The 18937-nt window shown below is 37.7% G+C and overlaps 1 protein-coding gene across 9 annotated transcripts in view; it reads left to right on the top strand.

The window, feature by feature from the left end:
• Positions 1 to 18937, top strand: part of NEO1 (neogenin 1) — a 209984-nt gene that overhangs the window by 173791 nt on the left and 17256 nt on the right. For 6 of the 9 annotated variants that reach the window (XM_074917702.1, XM_074917697.1, XM_074917701.1 and 3 more), the window contains exons 15-21: positions 1865 to 2059; positions 2870 to 2965; positions 4127 to 4350; positions 8054 to 8192; positions 10932 to 11039; positions 13992 to 14186; positions 14861 to 14893. In XM_074917702.1, the coding sequence (XP_074773803.1) occupies positions 1865 to 2059; positions 2870 to 2965; positions 4127 to 4350; positions 8054 to 8192; positions 10932 to 11039; positions 13992 to 14186; positions 14861 to 14893 (990 nt within the window). The remainder of the gene's footprint in view (positions 1 to 1864; positions 2060 to 2869; positions 2966 to 4126; positions 4351 to 8053; positions 8193 to 10931; positions 11040 to 13991; positions 14187 to 14860; positions 14894 to 18937) is intronic. The other 3 variants (XM_074917699.1, XM_074917695.1, XM_074917696.1) reach the window with 2 other exon arrangements.

The raw sequence follows: 18937 nt of genomic DNA, 5'->3' as shown, positions 1-18937 counted from the left end.
TTGCAGCTTTGAGAAACCACTCGTTCCCTGGGCTGAAGTAGAGCTCTGTAAGCGGGCAGCACTTACACAAGGTGGTGAAAATGTACTCTGCTTTGGAATTAGAGTTAACGGTACTTTGCCAGAGGATAGCATCAGGATTAAATTTAAATAGGGCAGAAGGAGGGAGAAGAAAAGAACCCTTTCGTTCTGTGTTGATTTTATAATTTTGTCTTGCAGTCCTTGCAGGAAATCTACCTTTATGCATACGCTTTACAATGGATGAAGTAATAAAAATTCACAGTTAAGACAATGTAATGTGGTATGCATATCATTCTGTATGCATGTGTGAGAGATTTGTCTGTGTGCATACTGGAAAGAAGATGTGTATTTTTTGCTTTTTGTTCTTTAATAAGCTCATGTGGATAATTTTAATACCATGCAAATGTATTTACAGCTAATCTTTAATTTCTCAGGTTCAATAGATATGGAAGGCATAATTTCTTTTTATTCCATGGCTGCTTTTTGAATTTAAATGGAAAATAATTCACTTTATAGTGTCATCAATGTAATGAGAGCCAGACTGTTGCAATTTTGTGTTAGTAGGGCTGTGTAATTTTGTGGAGTTGGTGCAAGTCCCACCAGGAGTGCATATGCACGAGGTGTTAAGCAGTTCTGCAAAGTTTATCCCCAGTGCACTAACTTCTGTGCAGTTAAAAATGTCATCTCTTATATTGCAATTCTGTAGCTTTTCTGTATTTAATAGTTGTGAACTTTAATTGATCAGCTGTGTCAGCTGGAGACCATAAACTCCCTGGGCTAGCAGGCCAATGGCATATTATGATCCAAATAATCCTGTTGTGGTTCTTTATTAAATGTTTTTAGATAAATGCAGCATGTTTCATTAAAATGAAATCCCTGCAGGAAGCAGAACTCTCTGAACTCATTTTATTATAGAGTGGGGAACTCAGCCTACTATTGCACAGAATTATTTATAATCCATCAACATACAGCAGGCTCCTGCGGCCTGACAAAAGTACTTATTTAATTTTTGAGAAGTTAAAACAAAGGTATGAACACTGGTAGTGTTGTGCTTTTAAGTTCTAATCAACAGTGGGGGAAAAAACCTTTTATTAAAAATATTAGGGGATTACAGTGACATATTGTGGAAGTCCTGTTTTTAAGGATCCACATTGCATCTCTGTTGGGTTGTGATGAGATTTGTGTTGCTTGTGCAGGTAGGGTTTGAACATTTGATACGGAATCTATGAGTATTTTTTGATCTGGCTGTGTAGTCCCTGCAATATATTTTGTGAATTATGCTAAAGAGATCCAAGGATTTAAACAGCGATAAGCATAGGACAAATCAGAAGAAACCTTTGCAGCATGTGCAATAATAGAGCTTTGGAATATTGTATTTAATCCTACAACAAGCTCAGGAACCTTTCATCCTCAATGCATTTCCAATATAATTATTTTAATGCCTACAAGTAATATGATGGAACTAGAAGTAGATTGCTTTGTGGAGAGGAAGGACATGATAAATTTAATGCATATTTTGAAAAATTACAAATTGGAAAGAACATGCACAAACATCAAAAAAGTCTGCCTTGAAACAGATCTGATACTTCTCTTCAGTGCGACTGTCCTTTCTCTTAAAGAGAGTATCTATTAAAATACATTAGTATACGAAACTAGGTTGATTTTCTTCTGCTTATTAGAGTTCTTTACTCTCTCTTGTACAACAAGGTGCTCTCCTTTGGAGCATATTCATTTCAATACAGATGCAGAGTAGAAGTGCTACATTTGACCTCACTAGCTCATAGCTCTTCATGTAATTAGTTTTATTTTAGCAAAATCCTTTAAATCCATCATTTTTCTTTACTAGAAACTCGTGTTCCTGAAGTTCCAAGTTCCTTACATGTCCGTCCGCTTGTCACCAGTATCGTAGTAAGCTGGACTCCGCCTGAAAACCAGAACATCGTGGTGAGGGGCTACGCTATAGGGTATGGCATTGGCAGTCCCCACGCACAGACCATCAAGGTGGACTATAAACAGAGATACTATACCATTGAAAACTTAGGTAAGGAAAGGGATTAACATCAAGTTTAACCTCTCATTTATGTTACTGTTTCCTAATTATGGTATTATAAATAAATGAAACTACATGCATGGTTTTAAGAGGATCTTTTTCCTTATTCAGATATTATAATGGATGCCGAACTGTTGCTAAATTTCAAATGAACCCAATTTTCTGATGACAGAGAAATAGGCAGAGGAATAAAAATACCCAAACCCAGAATCCTAAATCCACTGAGTTTGAAGCATAGTGCATTTTGATTTGATGCTTTACCTTCAACGTTTTTTACAAAATGTTTCATGCTCAGCAGCTTTCCCTTATTCTCCGTCTGGAGCTGCAGAACAGGTGGCTTCAGGCAAAAAATAAACTAAAATGTCACCAAGATACAGTGGTATCTACTTTAAAAGAAAAATATAGAATCATTCCTCCACTGAATTCTCTGTGGTAGGTAAGATATCCTGAAAGCAAAATAAATATTAGTATTCTGAACTGTTGAAAAGTTCCATAAAATTGGAGTTTTGAGTAATATTATAGTAGAGCAACTTAATATGTTCATTTTAAACTCTTTTTCCTTACTGCTGTTTTGACTGTACTTAAGGTAGATTTGCTGTGACTATAAACTTTTGCTGTCTGAGAACTCTTGAACACTAACAGAAGGTCTGTACGGACACATTCTCAATTCAAATTTCATCTAGTCATGTATTTCAGGTAAAAAAAAAAAAAATTACTGAACAAATTGAAAATGGAGAAGCAGAAAATAGGATTCATTATCAGTTTGCACTAAAATTATATTTAATTTTTTTTCCCCTTTAGACCCAAGCTCCCACTATGTCATAACTCTGAAAGCCTTTAACAATGTTGGTGAAGGAATCCCTCTCTATGAGAGCGCAGTGACCAGGCCTCACTCAGGTAAATGCAAGGGGCTGCTTTTAAGTTCTCCACAGCTGAAAATTGTTAACGCACCTCTGCACAGCAGCTGAAAATGTGATGATATGTCCTGTAAGAGTGTTTCTTATCAGTGCCGTCAAGGACACTCCATTTCCTTAACTGATTGGCCTTATATTTCAGTGATTGCCTCACATGTTTCATCCATTTATTAAACCACCTAAAATTGGTTTCATTAAATTACAAAACTTACCTTTCAACTACTTATAGATGTTCTTATTCAAAGTTACCATCACGTTAGCACAAGTTTGTGTGGGTGCAATTCTAAAGGCCTGTCCCTTACTATGTTTTTTATGGACAAGTATAGATTATTTTTTTTTGGTCTTTTACAGTAAGATTTTGAATACGCTGCCTGCATTTTCTTTGTCTAAGCCTCAGTCTTCTGTCACTTGCACTAAACAAATTCTTGGCTTTTTTTTATCCTGTAATACATTAATAAAAGATTTTCAGCACAGAAATTGTTTGTAAGTGAGCTATTACTATGCTATGGTTCACTGTGCTCCCTCCTAGACTGTTGACATGATGTAGTTATTTTACGTAGATGTTAACACTTCTGTTTGTTCTAGTCTTCTGAAGAGCAGGAATTCTTATAGATTTTATAGAGGACATTGGAGTTGCAGTTTCTTCAGTTACTGCAAATTTATATGACACTTGGAACTTGACTGCCGTTAATACTCTTTAAAAGGTGATGGGAGTTCCCTGTAATTTTTATGAGGTGACATTTACCCATAGAGAAGTCCAGCTCTCTTTCCTCCTTGTTGTTTTCTGGAAGAGGAATCAGTGGACATTCTGAGGCAGATAAAGTCAAAGTTAAAAATTACTGTATGTTTGGGGTTCTTAGGCCATGGTTGAATGTACTGAACACTGATATAATTAGGTGTATATATGTATTAGCATATATATGTTATCTTACTGTCTTAAGAAGGGAACACGATGCAAGAGTAATTTTTTTAGCCAGTCTTATGTCACCTATTAACTCTGGATTTTCTCTCTTTTTCTCCATTTCTCACCTTTCATTTCATTGTACTACCCTGCATTTCCCCTTTTTTGTTTTTGTTTACATTAAAATGCCACCTTCTCCCTTTTTAATTATAATACACTACTTTTTACCCATCAATTCCCTAGACACTTCCGAGGTTGATTTGTTTGTTATTAATGCTCCATACACTCCAGTGCCAGATCCGTCTCCCATGATGCCACCGGTGGGAGTTCAGGCTTCCATCCTGAGTCATGACACCATACGGATCACTTGGGCAGACAACTCTCTGCCGAAGAACCAGAAGATCACAGATGCTCGCTACTACACAGTTCGCTGGAAAACCAATATTCCTGCAAATACAAAGTACAAGGTATTGGAGTTTCAACAACACTAACACAGCTGTGTTAGTTCAGTGAGAAAAAGTTTCATGTTCAAGTCAGGGTTCAGTGAAAATGAGAGTAAAGGCAAGCACTTAGAAAATGGTGTAGAGGTGTGCTCACTTTTATTTAAGATGCCTGGACTGAGTTCATGTCAGTGCTGCTCAATTGAATCATCACTTCAAAGACGTTCCTAGACTTTGTGGCAGTAGTTGGTTTCGTGGTGTTTTGTGTATTTGTGTGAAAGAGGTTGCGGTGGGGTGTTGCATGTGAGCGAGTGGAAGAGCTGGCTGGGGGAAGGAAGGCGAAGGCCATTCTGCTGTGGAACCGTGGACACGCTGACAGTTTTATCCTTTCTACTTCACCCTAACATGATCACTTTGTATGACAGATGTGGGCTTACCTCTAGAGGAGCCAATAATGCAGTAATAAGGTATGTGTCACTAATGGCTTCTCTCCACTTAGCAGAAGAACCTGAATTTGTGGGGTGAGTCATGCAGGGAAAATATTTACCCTGACAGTTTTCAGTTTCCTTTTACAACCTTTTCTATTCATATGAAGTTGATAATGAACCTTTCCTTTGGGAACTGAATGTGTGCAAAATATATAACAATAACTTCATGATACCCCTGTCTTCCTTGATTTTCATCTGCTGTTTTGATTTGGAGACTAGATTCGGGGTTCAGTTTGTTGGTTTGTATTTGTTTAGTTGGTTGGTTGGATTTTTTTAATTTTCAGAGTTATCTAGAGGCCTCAAAATTGCTGACTGCAAATTTCACATTTGAAGTGAGACTCAGAGGAAATGGTTGTTAAAATATCCTGCTAGTGGAGCTCCCTTTATGCTCTTGCAGAGCAATCTTGTTACAAACCAGATCTTTCTTTTTTTGTTGAAATGAAAAGATGTATATTTGTATGTTCTTCCTCTAAAGGCAAGTTATTTATGAACCCACATTCCTGAGTCATGTGCAGAGGATGTCTTGGGAGTGATTTATATAATGCTGCAGTTTCATTAGTTAAAAAAAACCACCCTCAGTGGTAAATGAAATACTCCCACTGTTCTCAATGCTGGTGGCCAGTGGTCAAGAAGTTTTATTGTGGACCAAAAATAAAATGTAATGATGGAATATAGTTCAAAATTACTCATTGTAAAAAGCATTTGCCTGAAAGGACGTAAGTTTAAGAACATTTGCTCTAATCATTTTTAACCCATGATGTTTGGAGAACTCATATCCTTTCTTTCTTTGTTTCAATCATTAATTCTGTACTACTCTGAACAACAGCAGTTGCTAATTTTAAGAAAGACAAAATGTCTTTTCAGCAGTGCTGTTCAATGAGCTGTTTCATTTCAGTCAGGTCTTTGATAACTTTATTATGAGTTAGTATGTTGTTTGTCATGGCCGTCTCTAGAAGCTTTGTAATTTATTGCGTGTTTTGAGGCCGTTCGTCCAGTTGCATCAGTGCTTCTCTGTTACGCAGCCTTGCACACAGAAATTTTATCTTTGTGTCAGTTCTCTAGTATCCAAAGCTACATCTGTTTCACACAGTGTTGTTTCATCCATCCCTCTCATCAATAAATTGGTTGTTGATATAGTTCATTCATATTTTCTACATTTGCTCCCTACTTCTATGCTGACATTCACAAACTGTTGTTAAAGAAGAGGCTGCATGCTTCAAATACAAGTTAAGAGGTTCCACCTTAAGGAGCCTTATTTTCTTAAATTTGTATAGGAGTCATGTCAATCTAGAGCATATAAACACAGGAACAGATGTGATACAGTTCCTGGAGCTAAAAGACTCCACTGTGCTTTGAACCATGTAGTTTCACTAATGTGGATCGGAGAGCATTTTTCAAAGAATCTTTGTTGGTGGAGCAGAGTTGTCCTACTCACAGTCTACCTGTGATTTACCAATGTGCTCTCAAGCATAAGCTAAAATATTAAATCTTAACTTAGATCTTTTAGGACTGTGTAAAAGGAAAATAAATATTACAGGGTGTTATTTATGAAGTCTGTTTCTAGTAGGTGAGCAGGGTTTGGTAGCATGGGATATGTTGTGATCTTAAAAACAGTAAGTGGTGTTAAAAAAGGAAAATGAAGGGAAGTCCAACACTCCAATACAGCCATTTGTGTGTCGTTTACATTCAATATGATGTGCGGTGAAGCTAAAAGATACCAGGTTTCAAAGCCATAGATGAAAAATACAACTTTAACCTGTAAAAAGGACTCCATCTGCCACACATGACTGCAGGTAGGAGCTAAAAGACTATAAACAGAGTTGAAGGCTTAAACACTGTTTAGGATTTCCATAGGTATTCTAAAGAGGAAGAAATGGTGTGCATCTCAGTGTAACTCAGATCGTGATGCAGGGTGCTAGGAAAAGATTTCTCCTTTGGACTTGCCGTTATATAATTGTCGTGGGCAAAGGTCTTCCTTTACTAGGGAGATTGTGCTCAGTCAAGCTTTGTCACTGAACTAATGTAAGAAATGTCCTGCTCTCCACTTAACCGTTGGAACCATTCAGCCACAATCACATTTTCTTTGAGACTACACTGAGTTTGTATCAAGTGAAGGTTTAAAGTCAATGGAGGATTTTATTTTAATTAGTTTTATGTCTTTGTTGTCTGTCCACCCCTGTGTTGTCTAACTGCCAAAATGCGTATCTGTGAACAGCCACATTCTTTGTACAAATCTATCACTTGACTAACAGTTTTCTGAACTTCCACTTGATGTAAGAAAAAAAGCTGTCACTAATACTTCAGAAATAAGGGGTTTTTTTTCAGAATTTGGACTATGTTATTCCTAAGACTCTTCAAGAAATGTGCCTTTTCCTTGAAAATTAATTAGCTGAAAACAGTTGTTTTCTGAAGACAGTAGTTGTATACAGTTGTTGTATGTCCCTGTCAAATATTGACACAACTAACTCTTTAATTCTGTGTTTAGTTCGCTGTAGGTCAAGGTAAGGAATATACATGTATGTAGATACTTCTTTTTTTTAATAGGCCTCAAGTACATTCTGTTCACATTCAAGTCATGTATAACAAATATCAGATATTTTAACCAAAAGGTCAGAAATTCTAGCTAAATGGCTGAGTTACAAATTCCTCTATAAACCATGTGTAGTCTCAGTGTGCAATCCTAGATAACTGTTTTTCCTGAAAAAAATCTACATATTAGTAGAGCTTCAAGTTTCATTACCTGTACCATCAGCTGGTTTGTTTGGTGTTTTTTTTTAAGGATGTTAAAAATTTACTGAAAATTCTAACAGGAGTTTGGAAGGCAGATAATAGATTTCAAGAAGGACTGTTACTGTTAGCTGTACTTCATTGTTTTCCCTAGCCAGATCAGTTAATGAAATGCTGTAAATTAAACCCCCCAAGTAGACAGTGATTTAGCCTGCTGCATAACAAGTGTGCCCTGGACCTTCTATTGCCTTTTTTTAAAATTTATAATTGACTGCTATTAAATGCTCTTGCTGATTGCAGAATGAATTTCTAGTTTAGGATAAAACAACTGCACATTAATACTTGATTAATGAATTTGCATGACAGAGCAAAACCGTTACAGAATTAATGACTGTGGTTATGAAAATGTAGCGATGCTAAAATGTTTTAAACACTTACTTACCTGAGAGTGTTTGAGATCTGGTGATTGATGGTTTTCAGTTCAGAAGTTACTGACTTTTTTGTTTCTCTTTCAGACTGCAAATGCAACCACTTTGAGCTATTTAGTGACTGGGTTAAAACCAAATACCTTGTATGAATTCTCCGTGATGGTGACTAAAGGTCGAAGATCAAGTACTTGGAGTATGACAGCACATGGAACAACTTTTGAATTAGGTACTCCTTCGTGTCTTTCTGGAAGGGCCAACATTCCTGATGAGATGAATAAAGTCGAGCCTGCCAGAATTCTGGAGGAGGGAAAGCATGCATTTAAAATTACTATGCTGATGAATACTTGATGGGGGGTTCTTTTCTTTACAGTTTAGTCAGAAATTCTGATTAAAAAACAAGAACATACTTCAAAATTCAAAGGGATGATTGCATGCAAAAATATTTACATCAAATTACAAAGAAGTAATGAATAATATACCACAGTTCATGGACAGGAGAGAATAAAGCATATGCTTGAAGCATCTCAGAATTAGCACGTTAATAGCAAATACAAAGAAAATACTTTAGCAAATAATAATTAAAATTTGCTATAATTATGATGATAATTATTAGAGTGAGTAAGTGTATGAGGCCAGTGAATTTTTAAAAAAAATCTCAGTAGAAATTAAGACATCCAAATCAGCCCTAAATTCTTGTTCTTCCACAGGAGTTGCCATTGCAGTCCTCAGTGCTGTAGAAATGACGGGCTCTCAAAGTACAGACAGAAGAGGGTTTGTAGATGCCGGGAGGAACTTTGGCCCACTGAGTGACCGGGAGGTCCAGAACCTGACCCGTCCCTCATTAGCTCTTTTTATCCTGCAGTATCAAATGATCTTTGTGCAATTAAATTTACTGCTTATTATGCTTAAGTTTCTCTTCATATAAACTGTAAGGACAAAAAAGAGCCTATCCAAATTACCCTGGAGTTCTCATGCTAAATTAAAACACAGCAAAAAAAATCAAGCATGCAAAGAATTAGTGAGATCATCCAAATATTCTATAACAAGATGTAAGGAAAGGCAAAAAAGCAAAACCAGGATAAAATCAGGAATCTCCTAACTTTGAAGTCCCATAAACCCTTAGCGAGCTTCAGTTGCTTTTGGAAACATTGTCTTAGATTTTGGTGGGAATTCCGTGATGTGGAGCCAGCTACTGTTCCGCCAGCTCAGGTCTGGACTGAGGCTCCTTTCCCACTCCAATTACTATGCCCATCCCATGTTAAAACACTATTTTTGCTGACACACGTGCAATTCTCATCCATAACATGAAGAACACGCACTGTAAAAGTTGCACAAATAGAGTTCTTAAAAGAGAATTTGAAACTCAAAAAAGTACAGGAGCGAGGGTGAGATACAGGAGGTCTCATTTAATTTAAATAGAAAGTAAATTTCTAGTTGGGTAGGTTGTAAAGAGTATTTGAAAATACGACCTAAAATCTTGGGAACTGAGAAGCAAATGAAAAAGAAACAGAAAAGGCTAAATATATTTTCTCATAACAGATCTTGTGATTTATATTACTCGCCAAATTCCTGAGTGTGTGACTCACTATTTTTGAATAGTCTTGAGTAGCAGCGTTGCATAGGACTTCCTCCTCTACTAATGCTGAAGAAAAATACGGGATACTGGGTTCAGTGTTGGTCTCTGAATTTGTAATCTCTTGTGGGATAGTCCTGATTTTTACTTCTTCTTCTCTGAACCTTACTGTAGGGCCTTGAATTGTGCTTTACATCTGTATGTTTCTGTTGTTTTGATTATTCTGTTTGTTTTTAAGTATTTGGGATAATAGTTACAGTAACTTTTGAGCTTTTGCTGTCCCTGGTTTCCAACTGTTATTCTGCACAGGAATAACAGTCAGGCTGTCTCAGAGGATGGACAGATTAATTTCTAATAGGTAGTATACATAAAGCTCTTTAAATGCATAAAGCACTGTGTAGGCACTAAATGTTACTATTATGGTATTAAATATCCAAGGCAGATTTACTTTGCTAAAAGTTACCTAATTAGAAGTCTCATGTTTTTCATAATGTGCCATTGCAAACTGTGGCTGGTTAATGCACCTTTGGAGACATTGGCTCTGTGCATTTGAAAGCCATTAATCTAGGCCCCAGCTGGATATTTTACTTCACAGCAAGAAGGGTCTCAGATTTCAGTCTTTTGCTGGAGCAACTTGTGCCATTTCCTGAACTTTAGGCAGGAGGAGGCTGATGGCAGAAGGAAGTGCTCTCCCCCTCGATCTTACTCTCTGGCAACCCAGGAAAAATGATTGGACATTTGTGTTCAGTAAATATTTCTTGATTTCAAATGCTTCATGGTGCAGATTTCCCTGCAAATCACAAATAAGTCTTCAATAAAGTAAATCAGTAATTACAGATAATAATTGTAAATCTCCGGTGAATTTACTCTACTGACTTGCTGTTTGCTGGCAAAATAGCATTACTAGGTCTTGGTCCCATCATAAACCTGTAAATATGGAGATATTTCATATGCCTGTGCATATAAAAAGTATTTATTTTACAAATTCGTGTAATTTTTATGATGCCTGAGGAAATTCAGGTTAGAAGTCATTGACCCCAACTGTTAGTTGTACAAAAATGCCATGGCTTTGAAGACACATGGGCTCACTCAGTCATGAATCACAGCATCTGTTGACAGAAGTGCTTTAGAGACGGGTAACTCCGTACAGAAAGGAGATGCTGCACGCCAGATGGCATTTGCCAGTTGAATGGAGTAAATCAGTAGGACCACTACACTAGGCTGGTAGATTTATTTGAAGATTGAACATTCAGAGTTACTATTGTACGTGCCCTTTTTCAATGGTAGAACAAATAAAAAGCTGAGGTTACCTGAAGGTGCTGAGGTTACTTGTTTATATCCAGTGAAACTGGGCAAGCTGTTTCTGATAATCTGTTTTTTGTCTGTTTGCAGTTCCTACTTCTCCTCCCAAAGACGTGACTGTGGTGAGCAAAGAGGGAAAACCTCGGACAATAATTGTTAACTGGCAGCCTCCATCCGAAGCCAATGGCAAAATTACAGGTGCAGTTTGCATGAGCAATAAAGGCAGATATAAGATGCCTGGTTAACAGCAAAATGTAATCTGCATAACTACGTGAATGTGTTCCATACTTCATTTAGCCTGGAGCTAGCCAAGAGGACTCGTATCTTCTTTGTCAATCTTTTTAGTAGCTCAGATTAATTATTTACTTTTGTACCTAGTAAAAATATATTAAGATATAAATTAACTGCAGTGTGAAATTGGAGTATAACCAGAAATATAATTGAAAGTTTAAATATCTCAATAACCTTTGCCTTCATTAGCTTGTGCTTTTCTAATAGCATGCCTCCAGAAATACATCTGTAATGCCTCTGGCCCATCAGTATTTTATTTAAAAGAATCCATCCCAGTGCTCTTTGTCATTTTTGTGGCACAGAACAGACTTCAAGTCAGTTTATTAGTCCCCTGCCATAACCATTAGGAGTAAACTGTTATTTGCCTTTGTATCTGCATCACTTCCAGTAGGATAAATCATTTTACAGAAAATAATAGTTACTGTTTCTCTTCTATAATTTGTTTGGATTCCCATTTCTAAAGGCATTCTGAAACAATTCACTTCAGTTTTCCTTTTTTTAACCTCAGGCTTTAAGCTGATTTTAATGGCATATAGTTTGCAGTGTGTGATTTTGCTTTTGTTCTCAGAATTAACTGGTGCAGAATCAAACCTTTGAAACCTGTCACCAACAGGCATCTGATGAGGCAATACTGTAGCCTAGTTTCTAGAGAGGAGATGAAAACTAAAGACAGAATACTGGAGACTCTTAACCTTGAGTAATTACAGTCAACTTTTAAGTAAGCCCTAAGACAGACCCCTAAAAGGCAAAGGGGCACTGAGCAAAGGCTGCAGGTCAGACAGCATGGCTGTAACAGGTCTGTCTTGCAGGTGTCAGTGCTAAGACAAGAGGGCAGGAAGGGCTGTGAAACACCAGTGTGCTGCTTTCCTGTACGGTCGGGTGCCCAGTGTGTCTCACAAGTGGAGCTGTAAGGTTGCAGCTCTGGCAGACGGCAGCTTGTTCTGCACCAGAATGCCTGTTGGAGCTGTTGGTGTGTCTCTGCATGCATATAGCTGTTTATATGTTCTATGTAGGGTTTTTTATATTGGCTGTAAAGCTAATTCTGTGTTATTTTATTATCAGCAAGATGTTTCCTCTTTATGGGAAAGGAGGTTTGACTGAAGAAAGAAGAGCCTTTATCTTAACTGCAGGTTAAAGGACTTGCTAGCAGTCCACGAGGGGCGTTCAGACAGGTGTGAAATGTCAGGCACAAGTATGCCCAGGTTATATATGGTCCTAAAAAGATAAGCCTGTCATCTTACATCAAGTGCAAATATGAGAAAGGGAAGGCAGTGTACAAAGAGATCAGCATTTACTTGAACAATGTGGTTAGCAAAATTACCACACACATTCAGTTTTCCAGATGAAAAATCTCCTTGTAGTCTGTACTGTGGAGTACCTTACATTTATTCATACATGTAGAATGAAAACGTATAGTATTTATTAATTTTTGCTTAAGCAGTAGTTGACAGCTGAAAAACAAAATAAATCTTTCTGTGGTTAAGTCTGAGTCCACCAAAGATTAGATTCCATTTGGCAGGGAAGCAGGGTGTGGGCTGAGTGCCCTCTGGTGGGAAGAGCCACCGACAGCGGGAGAAGCAGCTTACTACTCCCGTAACTACTCATTAACGCAGCTCAGTTCTTTCTGTGTATTAAGTAAAAACTAAGTGATGATGTCATTCCCACGCACTGGGTAGCATGTCTGTGGAATACTTATCTTTTCAGCTCTAATCTCCTTTTGATGTGGGTAGGGTGGATGTGAAATACTGAACTGTGCTACTCTGGATTCCAGATGTTCGTGCATCATTATAGTTGCTGACTAATTAGTACAGTCATAAATTAACTCAGTAGTCTTGTGTCACTATACTTTATATAGTGCTTTTAACTGTCACTATATGTATATATTGCCCCTTCTCAGACCAGCTACAGTTATGTTGCTTTGTGACCTGTACAAATAGCAAATTATTAAATCTACTCCCCAGTAGTCAGTGCCACCAAGGGAAGAAGTTAAGCACACCAGACCTACAACTGGCATTTTAAGTGCTACCCTCTGTGCCTCTGTACTGTACTGGCTACTGTGAATTATGTGAATTTGGGGTATGGGGGTTCTTTAGGAACTAGAAGTCACTCTGGAGAAGGTCTCCCCTTCCTTACCAGGATCCCCAGATGGGTGGGCTGTGGGACATCGGAAGCAGCAATCTGTGCATGAAGCAGCTGATGACCCAACCCTATGCTGGTGCAAGTATTTATTTTATGCTGGGGCTCCGTGTTTCTTTGATAAAGGGTTAGAGAGCTTTTACTTTCTATTGGTTTGTAATTGCAGTGTATTTTAGTAACAGAACATCAACTCCTCCCGTACATTTTTTTTTCTGTGACATGCAGGATAACTTCAGTTTTCAGATTGTCATCATCTTTGGTAATAAACTGAAAAATAATAAACTAAACTACTGAACACATTCTTTAGCTGTGCATGAAAATGTTTTGCTGTTTTAACGTTAACTATTTTCTATAAATATTGATACTTTGAGGATGTTTTGATAATAACAGCTTTACGTTATTTTACATTATTTGGTCTATAAACAGGTAATGAGATGGAAATGAGGAATTTCTCTACATTCAATGAACAGCGGTCAAAAATAATTTTGATATTTTAAATGGCTTTTTTCCTCTTAATGCATACTTTTGAACAGTTTAAAAATTTAAGATGGGAAGGCTGTCTAATATTTGAATGCATTCTTAGTCTTTGAAAAAATAAGAATATACTTTCAGAAAATCCATTTATCTGTGCAAGTATCATTAAAAGTCAATAGAACATTTTCTGTGAGATCTTACACTGTCCTATTTTATGCATAAAGTTCTTTTGATTTTCCCTTTGAATAGGGTACATCATTTACTACAGTACGGATGTGAATGCTGAAATACATGATTGGGTTATTGAACCTGTCGTGGGAAACAGACTGACCCATCAGATACAAGAACTGACCCTTGATACGCCGTATTATTTCAAGATTCAGGCCCGCAACTCGAAGGGCATGGGGCCTATGTCTGAGGCAGTTCAGTTCAGAACTCCAAAAGGTGAACTATCATGTATATCTCAGTATCTTCCTCCTCGTTTTCTGAATACAACCTCTGTAAGGTTAAATATAAAATTTATGCTACTGGTATCTTAAACTGGAAAAGACCGGAAGACAATGGAGTTTGACTAGAATGACATTTTCTATTGGACTGCTTTTGCATGTAGTTAATGCATACGGAAATGTTGCTCAGCTGCTTGATTAATTGTGTTGTTTCAAAACTACTGGTGGGCACTTAGGTCATCTAGTTATTAATGCTGAGGGTCTGTGTCCTAAATGTGCCTTTAGAAAAGGTTTTAGATGCTTTAAGATTCTAGGTCTTGTGTGTCACGTCTACTCATGATGAAAGCAGCAGGCTGCTCGCTAGTGACTTGGATGATATGATGGGAACTAGTGTGACACAACAGGCTCTTAAATCAGGAACTGCTGGGTAATGGGTAACTAGTGAAATAGTACAAATGCATGATAGCTTGGGAAAAAAGTACCCTGAGGAGAGGTGACAAGTAAAGTTATGAGTAGATTTTTTAACAGTACTTTTTCCATTTGAGTGTTGGTGATTAGAAATGAGAGCTCGAGCAGTCTACTTACACTGTGTGAAACTTTAAATTCTGTTTCTCGCTCCTTCAAGCCTTGTGATCTCTCTTGTTTTTTCCTTCCCTGTGCTTGTTCCACTAGCTGAATCCTCAGATAAAATGCCTAATGATCAAGGTAAATGAATAGCCACGCTTTCTCCTTCATTCCATCCTCCACACATTTTGTTTTTCCTGTCCATGTGCTGTTGCATTTCCTAAATGAAACAAGTATCTGCTGCTCTAACTGTAAATGAGCAAGTTGCTGTTGTGCTTTTAATAGTGGAAGAACTGAAAGTCCTATTTGTGGTTTGGGTGCTAGGAATATAAAGTGATCTCTGTAGTCAGATGTCACATGCAGGAACAAGTGGGTTGTGCCAGAGCTGAATCATTCTGTCAAAATGAATTTGGGTTAAGTGATACTCCAGCCAGCCTCTGACCACTAATGCAAGATCTCAGTATGTAGAGGTGGAAAATCAAACAGTTATCTAATTAGCACAAGAGCTGTTTTGTGATCTCTACATCTATAATTATGTTCATAATAAAGGAAAGTATGCCTGCTCTAGAAAGCTTTTTTGCAAGAGATATTCTGCTTGTCAGCTCATTTAGACCCCAGACTCTCCTGAAGAGCACAGCATTAGCTACTAAAAGCCTTAAGGTTTTAAAATGCTAGCTTGAAAAATGATAGCTTTGAGTTTACTACATTGAATTATAAGGTGAATGTCCCAGGGCTATTTTTGCTTTCTTCCAAATAACCTACAAGCCCAATAAAAAGGGGAAGAATTAGTCTAAAGGACATTGGCAAGCAGCTTAGACATACAACTAAATAGATCCTAAAGGGATCAGCTTTTTTTTACTTGCTTTTCAACTTGTTACTTAGAAGTAATTTATTAAATATGCTTTTACCTTCTGTGTACCAAATAATGCTGATACTAGGTGGTTATGGAGTAAATTCATATCCAGACTTGTGTAAGCAAGATGCTAGCTGAGATTCAGGCTTGTCTGCAGGGAAGCAGATGCTCACCGTGTCACCATTAGTGCTCAATGCATGTGGAAGGGAATAGGGGAAGATTAAAAGGGTTTATGTAAAAGTTGCTGTTTTCTGTTCTGCACTATTCTAACCTCGTATCAGCAGATAATTAAATCTTCTCATCCTAAAGTAACATGTTCTTCTGGTAACAATATGATTCATTTTAATCAAATTATATAACTTACAAATCATAAAACCCTACATAAAGTCCAAGAGAGTTTTGCTTCAGAATTCCTATAAGAACACTCGGAGATTATAAATCATGGCAGTAGGTTAAATGTAGTAAAGGAGAAGACAAGCTGAAGAGCAGAAAAAGCCTGCTCTGTGACAATATCACTGAATTGCAGAATTGCAGAATCGTGTCTTGCAGGAAATACTAGGCAAGTTATTTGAGACTGGGAAGGAACAAAGCTACAATGGAACTGACTCTCTGGCCTTGGTGGTTCTTTTTTTTTCTCTCCCCTACTTTAATATTTCTCTTCTGTATTAAGTACACTGTATTGTTCTTCACACACTTCTCTAGCACAGAGCTTGTATTAGGAGGAGTTAGTGGCTGTTGCTGTCAGGCTTCAAGGAGTTGCACTGGCCAAGTACAAAAGAGAAGGTTAAGGTATCTAATCCTACTAAAACTGTCATAAAGTAACACAAAGCTAAACTATGCTGTCTGGCTGCAGCAGTAATGGGTAATGTGGAGATTGACAAGCTAGAAAAAAAAACACCCCACAACCAATTTTAAGCAAATGTTATCTTAAACTGGTCCTTAATATAGAAGGAAATAGAAAGTCTCAGCAACAGACTCTGTAAGGTCCTGGGAAAAAGGCTGGTGTCCACACAGAAGATGCAGCATGTGCACATGCTTGTTCAGAGCAAACCGTGTAGAAGCAAGGCTTGTGCTCCCTGCCACAGTGGTGAGAGAGGCGATGAGTTACAGTCCTTTCGCCCGCATAAACTGCAGAGAGGCCTCAGGTCATCTTTCAGGTTGCACTGCCTAAGAGATGAGCTCCCCAGAAGGCTAAACTTGATCCTTGGTTTCAAGAATTAGATACTGGGAAGCGTCTTGGTTAGGTACCCAAATTACATCGTATTTTGAAAACCAGACTTTGAATCTTGTAGTTACCTTTGCATTTTTGGAAGTGAACAGACACTGACACCACGCAGTCAGGGCCAGTATCAGGTGTCCCTGAGCTCCACGAGGATCATGTGCAGGTAGTTATTCCCAAGGGTGTCTAAACCCTTCAGAAATATGACTGCTTGCCAGAACGCTCCTTCCTCCCTATCACTGCCTTTCAACATTGTTATCGTCTAAATTTGATTTATGTACTTTGTCACAGGCACACGTGAGGGGTACATAAAATCTGCAGTTGGCTGTGTGAGTATATATATTGTTGAGGGAGTGCAGACCCCGTGATAAACCACACCAACTCGGTGTGTTACACCCACATGTACCACATGATCCCTGTTGGTCTGTGCAGGTGACTTTGTATATCTTATCTACTGCATTATTTTATGTCATCTGTTAACTTCAGTAGCAATTATTTTAATTTTCTCTTACGGTGTTATTAAGGATATTGAATTACACTTGGCCTAGCATGGGTCTTTGCAGAACTCATTAGAAATACCCCTCGTGAATAATGAGTCTGCAATTATAATTCTTATTCTTATCAGTTAATTAGTTGTTAATCTCGTTAATATGTGCCACATTGCTTTTTTATTATGGTCTTTTTAACAAAGCATTGTACAGTACTCACTAAAATGTTTTATGGAAGTTAAATATAGTATGTCTGCATAGTTACTGTTACCAACCAGATTTATAGTCTGACATTTAGTTTGTTTGAAAATACTTGTTTGCAATGAAACAGAAAGATGGGCCACCATTTCCTATCTGTCTGTCACCTTTTCCGTGATCTTGCCTATGTTAAGGCTCCAGCTGCTACACTAAAAAAGCATGGGGTGTGTATTTGCCCTTTACAGTATTGTCAGTTATTTTTATTCCCCCCTTCTCCTGCAGCTTCTCTGGTGCTCCAACATATCTTCAGTGCCAGGTTCAGTGATCTGGGGTTTTTTTCACGTCTTTTCAGTGAAGTTATCTGGTCATACAGATGTCAATATATTAAATACAAGCTGTTTAAAATTCTGTTAAATTATTTCACTGCTGCTGAAAAATTATTAATCAGTACTTCAAAAACGGACATTTTCACGGAATTCAATGTCCTCTTTAGACTGGCAGGTGCAATATGTCTTTTTTGGTATAGATTTGTCCTGCAATACATCTTTTCCATTATTTTAGACTATGTCTAACTCCTCACTGTAAAGGCATAACATCCCTTCTTACCCTTCTCAGGGTTTAGTCAGTATTCTGGCTGGTACCTTTTGCTGGTTTTACCAATTGTCTTTATTTCACAGTGACTAATTTACAGGCTTTAACATTAGGTTCTCAATTTCCATTTGTTAACATCCTTTAACACTTATTACTTCTCGATTGGAGTGAATTTTTAACTGAGAAACTCCTCCTGATTGTGAAACTGCAAATTATGCAGACTTTTGGGTTTTTGTGGGTTTGGCTTTCCCAGTGTAAAAGTGTGCAAAGTATTATGGATTCCTGTAGCAAGAGGAATGTTGTTCTTTGCATCTTGCTATGTTTCCCTTACTACAGTATGTTTATCATTCACAGTAATTTTGTATTAGTCTATTTTAGACAGAACCAGGGTTTTGGATATCTTTATCTGCAGGAAGCATTCTGCTAGCTCAGGAGAGGCCTTAACATTAGAGGTGAACTTGTGACTTCATGCGTCTCACTGTGGCAGCAAGTGATCTAAATGAGACCTGAATTATGCAAGGAGAAGGACTTGCTAGAGTGAAAAGAGGAGAGCATTTCAGTCAGTAGGGCAGCTCTTACAGTTACCCCCTAGGAGCCCACTAGCGGTAGCTAAGGTTCGGGAGGGGCTGGGTAATTTGTCTCAGTTTGTAATAACTGAGGTACAGATACGTTTACTTCCATTGTCAGCCTATAAATGTAAAGCTTGGGAACTAAATAATTTGTTTTCCCAGGTTTCACAAAAAAACCATTTTTGTGATATCTCATTGTCACTTGTGGCAAAGGTGAAACAAACAGACAGGAGCGGGGAGAAGCTGAGAGCAAGTTTTTCTGGATAG

Source organism: Athene noctua, chromosome 13 (assembly GCF_965140245.1).
Source record: "Athene noctua chromosome 13, bAthNoc1.hap1.1, whole genome shotgun sequence".
Classification (NCBI taxonomy): domain Eukaryota; kingdom Metazoa; phylum Chordata; class Aves; order Strigiformes; family Strigidae; genus Athene; species Athene noctua.
Note: the sequence above shows the minus strand (reverse complement) of the source record. Positions and strands in the feature narration are given on the sequence as shown.